Here is a 15,766-nt window from a genome sequence, read left to right on the forward strand (position 1 = left end):
CGGTTTTGGCCCGCAGGCCTCCTGTTGCCAATCCCTGCTCTACAGTTTACTGAGCATGAAGAGGATGACATTTTACAGAATTTCCAGCCATGAGTCATCACTCCAAAATTCAATCATGCAAGGAAAATGTCAACTTCTCTCCCTCCACGTTCATTAGATATTCATCTCCAGAACGATGTGGTGGAATATCGTTTCAGGGGTGTCATGACAGCAACACACTTTACAGTTAACCCAGGTCTCCCTCAGTCTTTTTTATCTTTACAGCGCGTTTCACTTTTAATTGGCTGGGAATGTCGGTCTCTTCATCTGACCTGGCTTTTATACATCTCTCCAGTGGTATAAAAAAAGAGAGGAAAGATTAAATGGGTCTTGAAACATTAATTTCCTGCAATTCTAAAGACTTTGCGATTGGGCAGAGAATAATTAGCAGCTTTATAACACATTTTATGCAATTTTACTAATTTTTGCATAGGGTGGAAAGAAATGTTTGCAGTTCTTAATTTGATATCTGAGTGAGAGTAACTAACAAAATCAATGGGTCGGTAATTCGACCGATTTTGCCTTGATGACAGCTTTGCACACTCTTGGCATTCTCTCAACCAACTTCATGACGTAGTCACCTGGAATGGATTTTAATTAACAGGTGTGCCTTGTTAAAAGTTCATTTGTGGAAATGTCTTTCCTTCTTAATGCGTTTGAGCCAATCAGTTGTGTTCTGACAAGGTAGGGGTAAGTATCCAGAAGATGTCCATATTATGGCAAGAACAGCTCAAATAAGGCAAGAGGAACGACAGTCCAGTCTCTCTTTTTTATACCACTGGAGAGATGTATAAGGATTCTATCGTTAAATCCTCTCTGGGCTTTTAGCAAGGTGCTAGTGAGAGTCTGCTGGTGACAGACTGGAAATGGCCTTTCGCGTTCATAGAGGAGGCTATTTTCTAGGGGCCATTTTCATACTTTTCCAAGGCTGAGTGTTTTTGCACAATGCATTGGCCATATGGTAATACTGCTCATGGCAAGTACTTCACTACATTTAAGGTGTAAATGACACAGAACACTGCAATCTCATTGGAGATTCAGCACAGGTGGAACATTTCCAAACATCACATCCACTTTCAGCAATTTAGCACTTTCACGCTCCAACAATTTACAAGACAGTAACTTGAAGGCAACCAATGTGAGAGAAAAGAAAAGAAATACCTTTCAAATCAAAATGGATTCTCAAAGAGTTGGGTGATTACGTGGACAAGTTACATGACTGACTGACTATGATGCCAATCAATAACTGGGGGCAGGAGAAGAAGACATCTTTGGGCATTAAGGAGCTTGATCAGCAATATCAGATAAAGGGTTTCACTTTTCATCAGTAACAGGCAGAAGGAAGAAATGGATATGTGACTGCCACAGTGGGCTGAATGGTATTAGGTGTGTGTGGAAGACATTGGTATGGACACTTGATGTATTACGCAGCATGGCACAATGCCTACTGTCCGTTAAGAGCTACTCAAGGAAAATACTCATTTGCAGTCATCTTCCCAAAGGTGAGTGTCAAAGAACTAATGGAATTTAGGAATTTGACTAAAAGCTAAAATAGTCTACATGCATGTCATGCAGCGCATTGAGAAAATAAACATGGGTGAAGACATGGGTGAAACAATGTGGGTTGGGATATGTGTTCAGGGAAAATGTAATAGAAGGCAATACGTGAGTGGCAGAGAATGACATTTCTCATAAGAATCAAAGCTTTGGGCATGCAAGGGAATACTATCCTATCAAATAGTCCCCTTGAAATGGGTCATACATATTCAGATAGCCATAATCAGAATTCTGCCCCATTTCAATTTGGAACAAAAGAGGGTACAGTAGAATGGTACGGGGGGCGGCTCAAATGCCTATCAAGGTGGATATTTCTACTCATCTAGCCTACATGTTTAACAGAAATTAATCATGTACCACCACAAGGTTGGGAAAATATGAACATATTTGCATTAATCTACAGAACAAACATGGATGATTAGATGCTGTTTGTGTGCATTAGAATAAGAAAACATGCAGATAGAAGCCTATTTGCTATGTAAAACTATGCCAGTCAGTCTGTTGAGCAGTAACATGACCAGGAGCTATAGAGGATGGTGCAGACTCGTGTTGTCACAGATAGGACAACACATACGCTGTCAGTGCCTCTGGCATCAACAGGTTAAATCACACCGCTATGTGACACTGTGTTCATAAACTAAATTGATTATATTGGCTACTTCCCTACATTTACATGAACATATTTACCGTGATAATATTTGTGCTCTTATCAAAGCTCTGGTGATTCTCATTGTATTGCTTGCTGGTATGAAACGAAGCGGCAATAAAAGTGAGTATATCAATCAACTTTATCATCCTGTCAATCAAAGGGTCTCTTGCTAATGATAACTGTCCTAAAATTGCACAGGAAGTTTAATTATAAGAGGAGTCATCCTTTCTGCTACAACTTCGCCACCCCTATGGGTCTTCTCACCTGTCTGGTTGGGCTGACTGAAGCCCCCGGTGGCGGCGGTTGTGCCGAAGGGGTTCTTGTTGGCGGCGTCCTCACTGGGTTTCCCCCCCAGGCCACTGAAGAAGCCTCCCCCTGCCTGCTGGGAGCCTGCTACCGTGGCAGAGCTAGACCCAAACAGACCCCCACCACTGGATGGTTGCTGCAGGGGAGAAGGGAGGGGGGGCACAGTCACAACAAGGTCATAATGATCATAATTGGTTATGCAGTAGTTAGTGTATGGGCTCTCGGCTGAGTTCTTACCCAAATGCAATAATACATCTACCGTGTATGTGAGTGGTGTGGTCGCATTTGAAGAGGGATATTTGGGGGTCTTCCACTGAAGTGTTACATATCAAATGGTAGGAAGGTTTTATAATTTTACACACATAGTAAAATGTGAATGTTACCTGTCCAAAGACACTCCCACCACTGGGCTGTTGACCAAACACTGAGGTAGTGGAGGAGCTTCCGAAAGCTGGGAGCAAAGAAGACAGAAAATAAATTAGATATATACTGAGTGAACAAAACATTAGGAACACCTTCCTAATATTGAGTTTCATCCTCTTCTGCCCTCAGAACAGACTCAATTAGTCAGGGAATGGAATCTCCAAGGTGTTGAAATAGCTCCACAGGGATGCTGGCCCATGTTGACTCCAATGCCCATGTTGACTCCAAGTTGTGTCAAGTTTGCTGGATGTCCTTTGGGTGTTGGACTATTCTTGATAAACACGGGAAACTGTTGATTGTGAAAAACCCAGAAGCTTTGCAGTTCTTGACACACTCAAACTGGTGTGCCTGGCACCTAGTACCGTTCAAAGACATTTAAATAATTTTGTCTTGCCCATTCACCCTCAATGGCACAATCCATGTCTCAAGGTTTAAAAATCCTTCTTTAACCGGTCTGTTTCTCTTCATCTACACTGATTTGAAGTGGATTTAACATGTGACATCAATAAGGGATCATAGCTTTCACGTGATCAGTCCGTCATGGAAAGTGTTCCTAATGTCTTGTACTCTGTGTATTTTGTAGGCTATGCACTTCTCCAATAAATCCACAACATCACAAATTACGCTTGGGATGTGCAGTCTTTTAAGGTTAGCGATGATGACAGTGGTAGGAAGTAAGAAATGTGGGTGTGTGTACACTGCTAGTGCAGTCATTTGATGGCTGGTCTCGTTCCAGTAGCATTAGACTAAGGCGACAGAGAACCCTTTTCCTCACAGGTTATTGATGACTGAGGGGGGGTAGACGATGGAGCAGAAAGAGACAAATTCCCACCCTCTCCACTAGGGCTGCACATTTTGGGGAATATTAAGAGGTGGAAACTTTCCGTGGGAATTAAAGGGAATATATGGGAATTAACGGAAATATATGCAAACTAATATTCATACCATTTAAATGTAGATGTTTTTTGCATTGGATATATTTACCATATCATATGGAGACAGAAACAGACCTTTTACCTTATCATAAGCAGACAATTGCAAATGATTAAATCCTTCCAATAGAAATTTAAAAAAAAAGATTTAGTTACGAATTGAACTTTAATTAAATGAGTCAACTCTCCACATTGGATGATTTCACTGAACAACAAAAGGGACTATTGAATGATCCCCAATGATCCATTGCATCTCCCAAAAACATTTTCAACATACATCTGTAAAATTATAGTCTAGAAACTAAAGCTTTGGTTGTCTTCCTCTCAGGCTTTCATGTCTTCTCCCTGGACCTCCTCAATGTCCACCTTTTGAACATCAGACTCTGAAGCCTCATCTTCACTGTCACTTTCCAACCTTGAGGATGGCTCGTTGTCGGGCTCAAAAAGCCTCAAATTTGCCTGGATGGCCAGGTCAGCCTATTGCGTGCTTTGGTGTGTGTGTTCCCAAACAAGAACCAGTTGCGCTCTGAGGCGACTGATGTTGGTGAGATTTGGAGGATGGAGGCAACAGGGGAAAGAGCCTCAGATGCAAAGTCCCTTCCACCAAGTGGCTGATGAGATATGTTGGCACAACTGCCATATTGCATCTCCATCCCAAAGCCCTTGCTTGGAAGTGTACTTCGCCAGACTGCCAAGAACCTTGTCCTCATCCAGGCCAAGGAGGCGAGACACGGTAGTGATTACACTATAGGCCTTGTTGATCTCTGCACCAGATATGATGCTCTTGCCAGCATACTTGGGGTCCAACATGTACACTGTGGCATGTATGGGCCTCAGGCAGAAGTCTTCAAGACTTTTGATGCATTTCAGAACTGCAGTTTCCTCTTCTTGGAGCAACAGTGAAGTGGGAAGGGCAGTACGGATTTATTCTCTTACATCTGCAAGCAGAATCTGAACATCAGACAGGATGGCATCGTCTCCCTCAATCGGTGCAATGGCTAATGCTATAGGTTTCAGGCTGCTTATCACTCTCCCAAAATATATCATCCAGGAGGATCCTCTAGATGGGGCTGTCCATATCGGCAGACTGTGATATGGCCATTTCTTGGAGAGGCTCCTTTCCCTAAAGGAGACTGTCATAAATGACAACACCACCCCAACGGGTATTGCTGGGCAGCTTCAATGTGGTGCTCTTATTCTTCTCACTTTGCTTGGTGAGGTAGATTGCTGCAAAAACTTGATGAACCTTCACATACCTAACCATTTCTCTTGTACAGTGTATCCATTGTTTTCAGTTCCATGATGTCCTTGAGGAGCAGATTCAATGCATGAGCAGCACAGCCAATGGGTGTGATGTGAGGGTAGGAATCCTCCACTTTAGACCAAGCAGCAGTTAGTTTTTGCTACCATGTGGGTTTTAGCTTGTTTGAGCCTGCTAACTGAGGAGTGTTAATTCACCTGTTTCCATTCATGTTTCATTTTAAAACATTTATCTTAAACATGTATCTTACTAAGGAGTTGTTAAAATTTAACTGCTTAACTATTTATCTGTATATTAAATTGTTTTTTTCAACTGTTTTTCCCTAATCTTTACAGGAAAATGCCACTGGCACTATCTGATATGTGGAGACATTTCACTGCAGCTAATATAGAAATTGTTAAAAAGTTAGAAATGATTTAAAAACTTTGTTGCAGGCTACTATTTACTAGTTAACAAAACAAATCCTGTATGTCGTCTAAAATATATTCACCCCACCCATTGTAATCAAACCTTACCAGAAAGCATGTAGTCCTTGGCTCAGACAGTGTAGTAGTGTGGGTTCAAAAGCATCTCATTAGTGTGCAAGATCTTGAGAATCAGGTGTACATGTGATGGCAGAGTGCACTGTGCATGCAGAGGGTTGCAATTCCATTGGATGCAGGATACTTTAACCAAAATATGCCACAAGACCTAGAATTGCCTTGTGTATCTCACAAAAAAGGTTCACTGTTATAAGCTAACTTTTTAATGAATTTAAGTCAAAATTCCAGAAACTTACCGGAAAGTTTACGACCCTTTGCAACCCTACTCTCTAAATATATTTCTGACACAATGCCCCTGGGTACACTGGAAATGTATGAAGTGTGATCAGCCTTCTGACAAACTCTAGATGGATGGAACTTTTGTGTGTGCGGCAAAGCGTGTGCTGTGTGTGAGAAAGCCAGCCACACTACCCAGCGGATCCCAGGATATCTCCCAACTCCCCATATCCCTGGGCCTCTGCTCATTCCCTGTTTAAAATTGGCATCTTTTAGAAAGCTGGCTGTACGACTGTCCATAAATCCCTCATGCCCAGAGTCAATTCCCCCATAATAATCCATCGGAAAATGTTGTCTTTTCAGCGTATGGGGACTGCCCTTCAAATGAATGCTGTGACTGCCTTTAGTCTGGGCCCAGGAACTTGGCAATGGAACTCATCCATCTCTGAAATTACAAAACTAATTCAAGACACCCACCCACAACATTGTGTGTGGCTCGAGTTAGTCCATGTGTGGTGTTTTTTTTTTTTTTTAAACAGGCAGAGGCGTAAAATAAATGCTTCTGACTCTGTATACACAATTTCTAAAAAGTAACACTCATTGTCAATGGGGCATTAACAGTTTATGCATGAGTGCTCATAGGCACAGTTTGAAAACGTGCTCCAAAATAAAAACCTAACAGTCCGTTGGCAAGTTCACATACCGTATCTACACTGACAATATGCTGAGTGTCATAACTCACCAGCCATGAAGGGGACAGACATAATACATGGGAATGAAGAACACGCATCCAGACTCAACAGGAATTCTAGGGACATTTACAGTGTGACATGTTGCTGTACTGGCGTGGCTAGTTGGCTATTGTAGATCGAACACAGCCTGCTGTCACCTCAGGCCCACACAAAGACATTTAGAAACAGACAGACTATGACCCTGGCTATTAAGACTCCCTTAGATATCACTCAGCGTCTCTCTACATAATGAATTCATAAAAATCACCCCTTGGGATACACTGCAATGCATCTCTGATTTCCTCAAAATGGAGCATTCTTATTGGACAAGTTCAGGTGGTTAAGCCTACTCCTCGGTTTCATGACAGATTCCACAGTCTGGTCTTCGGCTATGTCTTACTCAATCAAGCTCTGTTAAGTGTGACAGGGACCAGGCCTGCTCTGATGCGGGGTAATGTAATTAATGTTGAACATTCTATAGGCTCTGCAGTGCAGACAAATGACCGTCTGACCCAGGTCTGCTCTCCTCACTGCATCGATTGCTTTGCTTAAACAGTAAAAACTGACAAAGGCATGTGAACCAGTGAGCACACACACCTTAGTTCAATTAACCCCCATCACAACCTCCTCCTTTACAGATAAATAGGAACATATTCTCTCTTCACCTCATGACTTTCAGACCGTGTGACCCTGCTTCCTCCAAACAATATCAACATAATGCATGCGTCAGGCACAACTTCCTCTAGGTAGATCTGATTATGTCCAGTTAGCCGGAACAATTATGGGGGATTAAATGTGAAGAGCTTTGTATAGATAAAAGGAAAAAGTAATCACATCATGGAATGTAAGCCTCTCTCTACTATTTGCAATGTAGGCCTACGGCCAGACAGATACACTGAGGTAAAACAGAATTAACCTATCTGGTTGGGAACACTTAACCCTAGGACAGACACAGTGAACTTGGTCCTGTAACTGCGGAGTTGTACCACATAGAGATCAGCTGTCTCTCCCTGCGGCCAACCCATCCTGTTGGCACGTGGGAGAATTCAGAGAATCCCTGGGAATGGGGAAACTCTCTCAGCCCAACACCCCAACTTTCTCACCCACTGCCACGCCTTAGCATACACTGCTGACAACATTCACACCCTCTCCTTTTACCCACCCAACAGTCTCCAACCCAAAGCCACCCCACATATCCCATCACTCCCACCCCCTCCATCTGACTGACTCCAGTAACCCAGAGAAGCCAGCCAGCTGCTGGGCTGTCTGGGACACACTAACCTCTGACCTGGGTTACTTTCCCTAGCAGTCAAACCCACACTTTGACAGCCCACTTCTGCTTAATTAAAAAGGTTCAGTATATAATCTCTTCAAAACACATTACAAGGGCTTGGTTTATTTCATCATCATTATGGCACTTGGTTAGTGGTAGTGTAATTTTTTTATTTTAAGGGGTGGATCAGCTTAATATTGCAGAAAGATTGTTGCTTCCATCAATGTAATTGTCTGCATCATTTCCAATACCCCATTTATTTATTTTGGTAAATACACTGCTCAAAAAAATAAAGGGAACACTTAAACAACGCAATGTAACTCCAAGTCAATCACACTTCTGTGAAATCAAACTGTCCACTTAGGAAGCAACACTGATTGACAATACATTTCACATGCTGTTGTGCAAATGGAATAGACAACAGGTGGAAATTATAGGCAATTAGCAAGACACCCCCAATAAAGGAGTGGTTCTGCAGGTGGTGACCACAGACCACTTCTCAGTTCCTATGCTTCCTGGCTGATGTTTTGGTCACTTTTGAATGCTGGCGGTGCTTTCACTCTAGTGGTAGCATGAGACTGAGTCTACAACCCACACAAGTGGCTCAGGTAGTGTAGCTCATCCAGGATGGCACATCAATGCGAGCTGTGGCAAGAAGGTTTGCAGAAGGTCTGTCAGCGAGGTGTCCAGAGCATGGAGGCGCTACCAGGAGACAAATTTGCCACTGGCGCCCTGTGCTCTTCACAGATGAAAGCAGGTTCACACTGAGCACATGTGACAGACGTGACAGAGTCTGGAGACGCCGTGGAGAATGTTCTGCTGCCTGCAACATCCTCCAGCATGACCGGTTTGGCGGTGGGTCAGTCATAGTGTGGGGTGGCATTTCTTTGGGGGGCCGCACAGCCCTCCATGTGCTCGCCAGAGGTAGCCTGACTGCCATTAGGTACCGAGATGAGATCCTCAGACCCCTTGTGAGACCATATGCTGTGCGGTTGGCCCTGGATTCCTCCTAATGCAAGACAATGCTACACCTCATGTGGCTGGAGTGTGTCAGCAGTTCCTGCAAGAGGAAGGCATTGATGCTATGGACCGCCCGTTCCCCAGACCTGAATCCAATTGAGCACATCTGGGACATCATGTCTTATTCCATCCACCAACGCCACGTTGCACCACAGACTGTCCAGGAGTTGGCGGATGCTTTAGTCCAGGTCTGGGAGGAGATCCCTCAGGAGACCATCTGCCACCTCATCAGGAGCATGCCCAGACATTGTAGGGAGGTCATACAGGCATGTGGAGGCCACACACACTACTGAGCCTCATTTTGACTTGTTTTAAGGACATTACATCAAAGTTGGATCAGCCTGTAGTGTGGTTTTCCATTTTAATTTTGAGTGAGACTCCAAATCCAGACCTCCATGGGTTGACAAATTTGATTTCCATTGATAATTTGTGTGTGATTTTGTTGTCAGCACATTCAACTATGTAAAGAAAAAAGTATTTAATAAGAATATTTCATTCATTCAGATCTAAGATGTGTTATTGTAGTGTTCCCTTTATTTTTTTGAGCAGTGTATATACAGTAGGGCAAAAAAGTATTTAGTCAGACACCAATTGTGCAAGTTCTCCCACTTACAAAGATGAGAGAGGCCTGTATAATTTTCATCATAGGTACACTTCAACTATGACAGACAAAATGAGAAAAAAAAATCCAGAAAATCACATTGTAGGATTTGTAATGAATTTATTTGCAAATTATGGTGGAAAATAAGTATTTGGTCAATAACAAAAGTCTCTCTCAATACTTTGTTATATACCTTTGTTGGCAATGACAGAGGTCAAACGTTTTCTGTAAGTCTTCACAAGGTTCTCACACACTGTTACTGGTATTTTGGCCCATTCCTCCATGCAGATCTCCTCTAGAGCAGTAATGTTTTGGGGCTGTTGTGAGCAACACAGACTTTCAACTCCCTCCAAAGATTTTCTATGGGGTTGAGATCTGGAGACTGGCTAGGCCACTCCAGGACCTTGAAATGCTTATTACAAAGCCACTCCTTCGTTGCCCGGGGCGGTGTGTTTGGGATCATTGTCATGCTGAAAGACCCAGCCACGTTTCATCTTCAATGCCCTTGCTGATGGAAGGAGGTTTTCATTCAAAATCTCACGATACATGGCCCCATTCATTCTTTCCTTCACACGGATCAGTCGTCCTGGTCCCTTTGCAGAAAAACTGCCCCAAAGCATGATGTTTTCATCCCCACGCTTCACAGTAGGTATGGTGTTCTTTGGATGCAACTCAGCATTCTCAGCATGTCCTCCAAACACAAAAAGGTATATTTTGTTTCATCTGACCATATGTCATTCTCCAACTGCTCTCTAGCAAACTTCAGACGGGCCTGGACATGTACTGGCTTAAGCAGGGGGACACGTCTGGCACTGCAGGATTTGAGTCCCTGGCGGCGTAGTGTGTTACTGATGGTAGGCTTTGTTACTTTGGTCTCAGCTCTCTGCAGGTCATTCACTAGGTCCCCCCGTGTGGTTCTGGGATTTTTGCTCACCCTTCTTGTGATCATTTTGACCTCACGGGGTGAGATCTTGCGTGGAGCCCCAGATCGAGGGAGATTATCAGTGGTCTTGTATGTCTTCCATTTCCTAATAATTGCTCCCACAGTTGATTTCTTCAAACCAAGCTGCTTACCTATTGCAGATTCAGTCTTCCCAGCCTGGTGCAGGTCTACAATTTTGTTTCTGGTGTCCTTTGACAGTTCATTGGTCTTGGCCATAGTGGAGTTTGGAGTGTGACTGTTTGAGGTTGTGGACAGGTGTCTTTTATACTGATAACAAGTTCAAACAGGTGCCATTAATACAGGTAACGAGTGGAGGACAGAGGAGCCTCTTAAAGAAGAAGTTACAGGTCTGTGAGAGCTAGAAATCTTGCTTGTTTGTAGGTGACCAAATACTTATTTTCCACCATAAATTGCAAATAAATTCATAGAAAAACCTACAATGTGATTTTCTGGATTTTTTTTTCGCATTTTGTCTGTCATAGTTGAAGTATACCTATGATGAAAATTACAGGCCCCTCTCATCTTTTTAAGTGGGAGAACTTGCACAATTGGTGGCTGACTAAATACTTTTTTGCCCCACTGTATATCCATGTACATACACATATGCATACATACACATACCTATATAGATTCTTTTTTTTCAATTGGAGTAAACTAATAAACAATAACACTTAGGCTTCTACCTTCAGTTTATACATCTTATTACACATTTTACAGACAATCTATTTTACAATAGTTATATTTTGTTTGTTTTTAGTCCAGGCCTTCCTCTATTTCTGATGTCCATCCAGTTTGATTCTATTTGTAACTGTGCTATTTTACAAAATGTCTGAACCTAAATACATTTTACAGACCCCGTATGTTTTACATTGGTTATCTTGTTATTAGTCCCACCCTTCAGCTCCATTCAACCCCTCCCATCTATCTCTCAACACCATCCATTTTGGATTTCTATGTGCCATACATTTTTCAACTGTGCTGTGATGCTTCACAAAAGTACTGAACCTTTCTATTCTCAAAGCTTCTACAGATTGTAAATTAAAAATAAACATTGTTGCTAAAATAATTATTTTATTATTGATTGACTATGGCTTTTCAAATCACCCAGTATTGCCATCTGCAGCATTAGTTCTAGGCAAACGTTGCAATTCTTCCGCCATTCCTGGACCTGTGACCACAAACGAGCTACATATGGACAGTACCAAAATAAATGATCTAATGACTCTGCCTCCTCACAGCAAAATCTGCAGAGCTGGGAATATTGTATCCCCCATTTATATAACATTCTATTGGTTGCAAGAATTTTGTATTGTAATTTAAAATGAAAAATTCGAAGTTATGAATCCGGCTTTGTTTTGCACATCAGTTCATAAACCATGTGCCATGGAATGTGTACATCGAAAATCACTGGTGGTAGTGTAATTTGCATGTAGCCCAAAGTGTGCACCTTATCATACTGGGGGTTACAGTGTCAAGGTCGAACAAACTTGCCCCTATATGTACAGATCGGGAATCAGCTAACCACCATTCCAACCCTAACCACATCTGTACCAGGTGAAACACAAAACTGACCCTAGACCTGTGTTTAGTGCCAACTTCCTCCAACATAGTAGTTTACAGAGTCCCTATTTGTATTTATATTGGATCCCCTCTTCCTGGGATCCAGCAAAATTGAGGCAGTTATATACAATAAAACACCATTACATTTCTCAACACATTAAGTGTGTGCCACTACTATACTACCACATATCCACAACACAAAATCCATGTGTATGTGTGTGTACAGTGCATATGTTATCATGTGTGTGTCTTGTACCTGTTATCATGTGTGTCTGTACCTGTTATCATGTGTGTCTGTACCTATGACCCATGAACATACGGAGCAGTATGGCCTGCCAGTCCCAGCAGATCCTAACAGGCCCAGATGGATGGACTGGATGAGGCTGTATCAGAGAGTAGAGGGCTCCTCTCCTAGCAGCATTATCCTAATGGCCGTGATAAACCCCATAATGATGCTGTTCAGTCCCAGATGGAAAACATCCATTTAAACACTTTGGCCGCCGCTATGACCGTCAAGGATGCCCCATTGCCTATTTCCCTACCTTTGCTATGTTTGTATAGGTGAACATAGTATTGCTAAAACTATAGTAGTCCTAAATACGGAATTTGGAGAGTATTTGTCAAAATCAACTAGAATCTGGTAATCCAATCCTGAAGCATTGAAGGTATTGTCTGATCCCTAAACAGATTGTAAATCCAGTCTAGAAGAGATAGAATGGCAGCTTGAGATGCCATCTATGTAAATACTAGACTGGCTTAAAACAACCTCATACAGTTTCGTGGTGATGTCCAAGGGACGGACCAAATTCCAATAAGACGCTGACCTGAGCTGTCTGCCACTTAGAAAATACAATACATTGGTGATGAATTCTAGGATCGAACCAGTATTAGTGCCTTTTCACACACACAAACACACTCACCTGCAGTCTGTCCAAAGCTGAAACCAGTGGAGGATGTAGTGGTGGTGTTGCTTCCAAACGCAGAGCCTTGTCCAAATCCAGCACTCTGCTGCCCGAAGGCCGGGGTGGCGCTCGGCTGCCCAAACAGGCCTGTGCCTGTACTGCTGGCAGTACTGGCGCTGGGGGAGCCAAAGGAAAAGCCACTTGCATTGCTGACACTGAGGGCTCCAAACAAACCACCTCCACTAGCAGCGGTACTGGCAACTGCAGCAGGGGAGGCCACTGCGGGCTGTCCAAATCCGGGGTTGGCCCCAAATGCAGACTGGCCAAAACCGAAGCCACCAGCTACATTAGCAGCAGGCTGGCCAAACCCGCCTACTGTCTGTCCGAATACGGGTTTCCCGAAGCCAGCTGCTGCGCCTGTAGCAAGGGGAGCACCGAAGCCGGTGGAAACAAAGCCTCCGGCAGCTGCTGAGGCTGGAGCGGGCTGCCCAAATACAGAGTTGGAGTTGGTAGGGGTGGTGGAGGCGGGGGCTGCAGTGTTGATGACCGGGGTGAGACTGGTGACGGCTACAGTTGTGCTAACTGCGATGACGGCCGGTGGCTGGGTGAAGATGGAGCCAGGTTTGTCCGAGCTGGGGGCCGGGTAGGCTAGTGGTGGGGCCTCTGGGGTGGGGGTGATTGCGGGTGGTGAGGCCTCAGGGGCAGGCGTGGACTCATGGACAGGCTCTGGGGTGGTGCTTGGGGCTGCCTGGGCTGGTGGGGTGATGGAGGCAGGGGGAAAGAGGTGGTAGAGGTGGCGGGGGAGCTGGGGGCGTTGGGACTTTTTCAGGGATGGTAGGGGTGGGGGTGACTGATGACTCTGGGGAGGTAGTAACCTCAGGCTCAGCGATAGGGGGGCTGACGGAGGGGCTGGGCTGTGAGGAAGAAGGCTCTAGGGATGGAGTGGAGTCTGCCGGGGTGGTGGGGGTTTTGTGGTGCTCCTTCTCCAGGGTGGTTGAGGGGGAAGAGAGGGGTGCCGCTAGGAGGCTGCTGAAGGAGGTGGCTGCTGATGTGGAGAACACAGGTTTAGTGACAGACAGGGCGGCTGGTTCGGGAGGCTTAAATGCAGCCTTGGATAAGTCTGTCAGGGTAGAATCTGCCTCACCAAATGCAGCCTCAGCTAGCTTCCCTTGCTGGAGGGCCAACCCAAAACTAAACTGGGCTGCCCCCGTGCCTAACCCTAGCGCCGCTCCGTTGTCCGGCTGACCAAAGCTAAATGCGGCTGCTGAGGGCTTCTCTTCGTCCCCCTGGCCAACACGTAGACCTGAGAAACTCCCCAGGGTCTCTCCTCCTACCACCTTGGGGGCTTGGGGCTCCACTCTGAGGGTGGGGGTGATGGAGGTGGGCTTCACAGGCTCGCCTGACATGCTGGGAAGAGGGGTGGGGGAGCCGTTGGCCCCCAGGGCGGGGGAGGTGGATTTGGGGGTGAAGGAGAAGGGTTCCTCCGCGGTAGAGGAGCCAAACATCATCTTGCCTGTGCTGCCGCCAGCGCTGCTGAAGGAGAATTTACTCACATCCTTTACTGGGAAGAGAGAAATGAACAGCAGATTTACAAACTACGCCCAACTCTTTCGAGTAATGGATTTAATAGATTATTACTTCATTGATATGGCATTCAACACACTATAACACTGACTTTACTGTCTACTAAAACTGATGTGTGGCATACATGGCTGTGCATGAGCGAGAAAGCTACCTGGTGGAGCTCCTTGGGGCGCAGAGGAGAAACTGAAGCCCCCGGCAGACCTGTCCAAAAGCATCATATAGTATGAGAAAACACAGTCAGCCATTGGTCTATTTCTTTTATTCAACTTCCCTGTTTTCTAATCAAGGTCTGATATGAAGTGTCCCTCTTTGACCTCTGACCCCAGAGACTCACGCTGCGATGAAGGAGAAGGCTTTGCTGCTCTGCTCCCCCAGTGACGGGGCTGAGCTGGAGGGGGGCAGGGAGACTAGGGCATCAGCTTTAGGGGGTCCGCCTGGGGGAGAGGAGATGGCATTAAATGAAGCATGATAATTAGGTTCAGTACACCTTTTTATACTTATTTTTACTTATATTTACTTATTTTATACTTACTTAAGAGCTTATCAAATATGTAATGTACGGAATGTAATCAAATGGATGTAATGTATGAATGGTTCACTCAGATATTTTGTAGATTTCTAGTATATAAAAACCCTGGGAAAAATACATCAACTCTAGGTGGAAGGTGTTTTCCAGCATGTTTTGATGAGCATCTAAAACATCTCATCTTTACAGTGTGTACTTACCAAACACAAAACCCTGGGGGGAAGCTGAGCAGACACTCTCAGCGGACACCTTCAGTATGCCTTGAGTAGAATTCTGACAAGAAAAACAGCAGAAGGACAGTTTAAACGTCTCTCTTTGCCAAGGCTTCAAAAATAACTATTAACAAAGAGGGTGAAAATAAGAAGGCGAAAAACAACCCCCAAAAATGAAAAAGCCATGTTATTTTAGAGAACCACAAAATCTACTTTCATGTTTATCATAAGTCAAAGAAAAATGTAATTTAGTTAATCTCAGTACTCAGACTTTGGAAACTGTTTATCACAAAACAGTGTTTTAGTGTTAACATTTTCTGTGTTTTTTCTGTGAGTGTCGGTGTGTAGGCTATGCGTCATGAGTGCTTGGGTCTTCCCGTAAACTTGAACCTGCTTCGGAATGGGGTGTGATGTGTGTAAGAGTTCCCCTGCATGATTCAGTTCCCACCCAGTTGCCACTTCTATCGATCCACCGCTGGGACATGGGAG

General features: G+C 44.3%; 1 protein-coding gene across 1 annotated transcript in view; it reads right to left on the minus strand.

The window, feature by feature from the left end:
- nup214 (nucleoporin 214) overlaps positions 1 to 15,766 on the minus strand; it is a 72,585-nt gene that overhangs the window by 22,699 nt on the left and 34,120 nt on the right. The window contains 7 exon segments of the mRNA XM_042302307.1: positions 2,510 to 2,687; positions 2,935 to 3,002; positions 12,974 to 13,802; positions 13,804 to 14,516; positions 14,691 to 14,740; positions 14,874 to 14,973; positions 15,266 to 15,338. Of these exon segments, the coding sequence (XP_042158241.1) occupies positions 2,510 to 2,687; positions 2,935 to 3,002; positions 12,974 to 13,802; positions 13,804 to 14,516; positions 14,691 to 14,740; positions 14,874 to 14,973; positions 15,266 to 15,338 (2,011 nt within the window).

The sequence above is a fragment of the Oncorhynchus tshawytscha genome, linkage group LG20 (assembly GCF_018296145.1).
Source record: "Oncorhynchus tshawytscha isolate Ot180627B linkage group LG20, Otsh_v2.0, whole genome shotgun sequence".
Taxonomy (NCBI): Eukaryota; Metazoa; Chordata; class Actinopteri; order Salmoniformes; family Salmonidae; genus Oncorhynchus; species Oncorhynchus tshawytscha.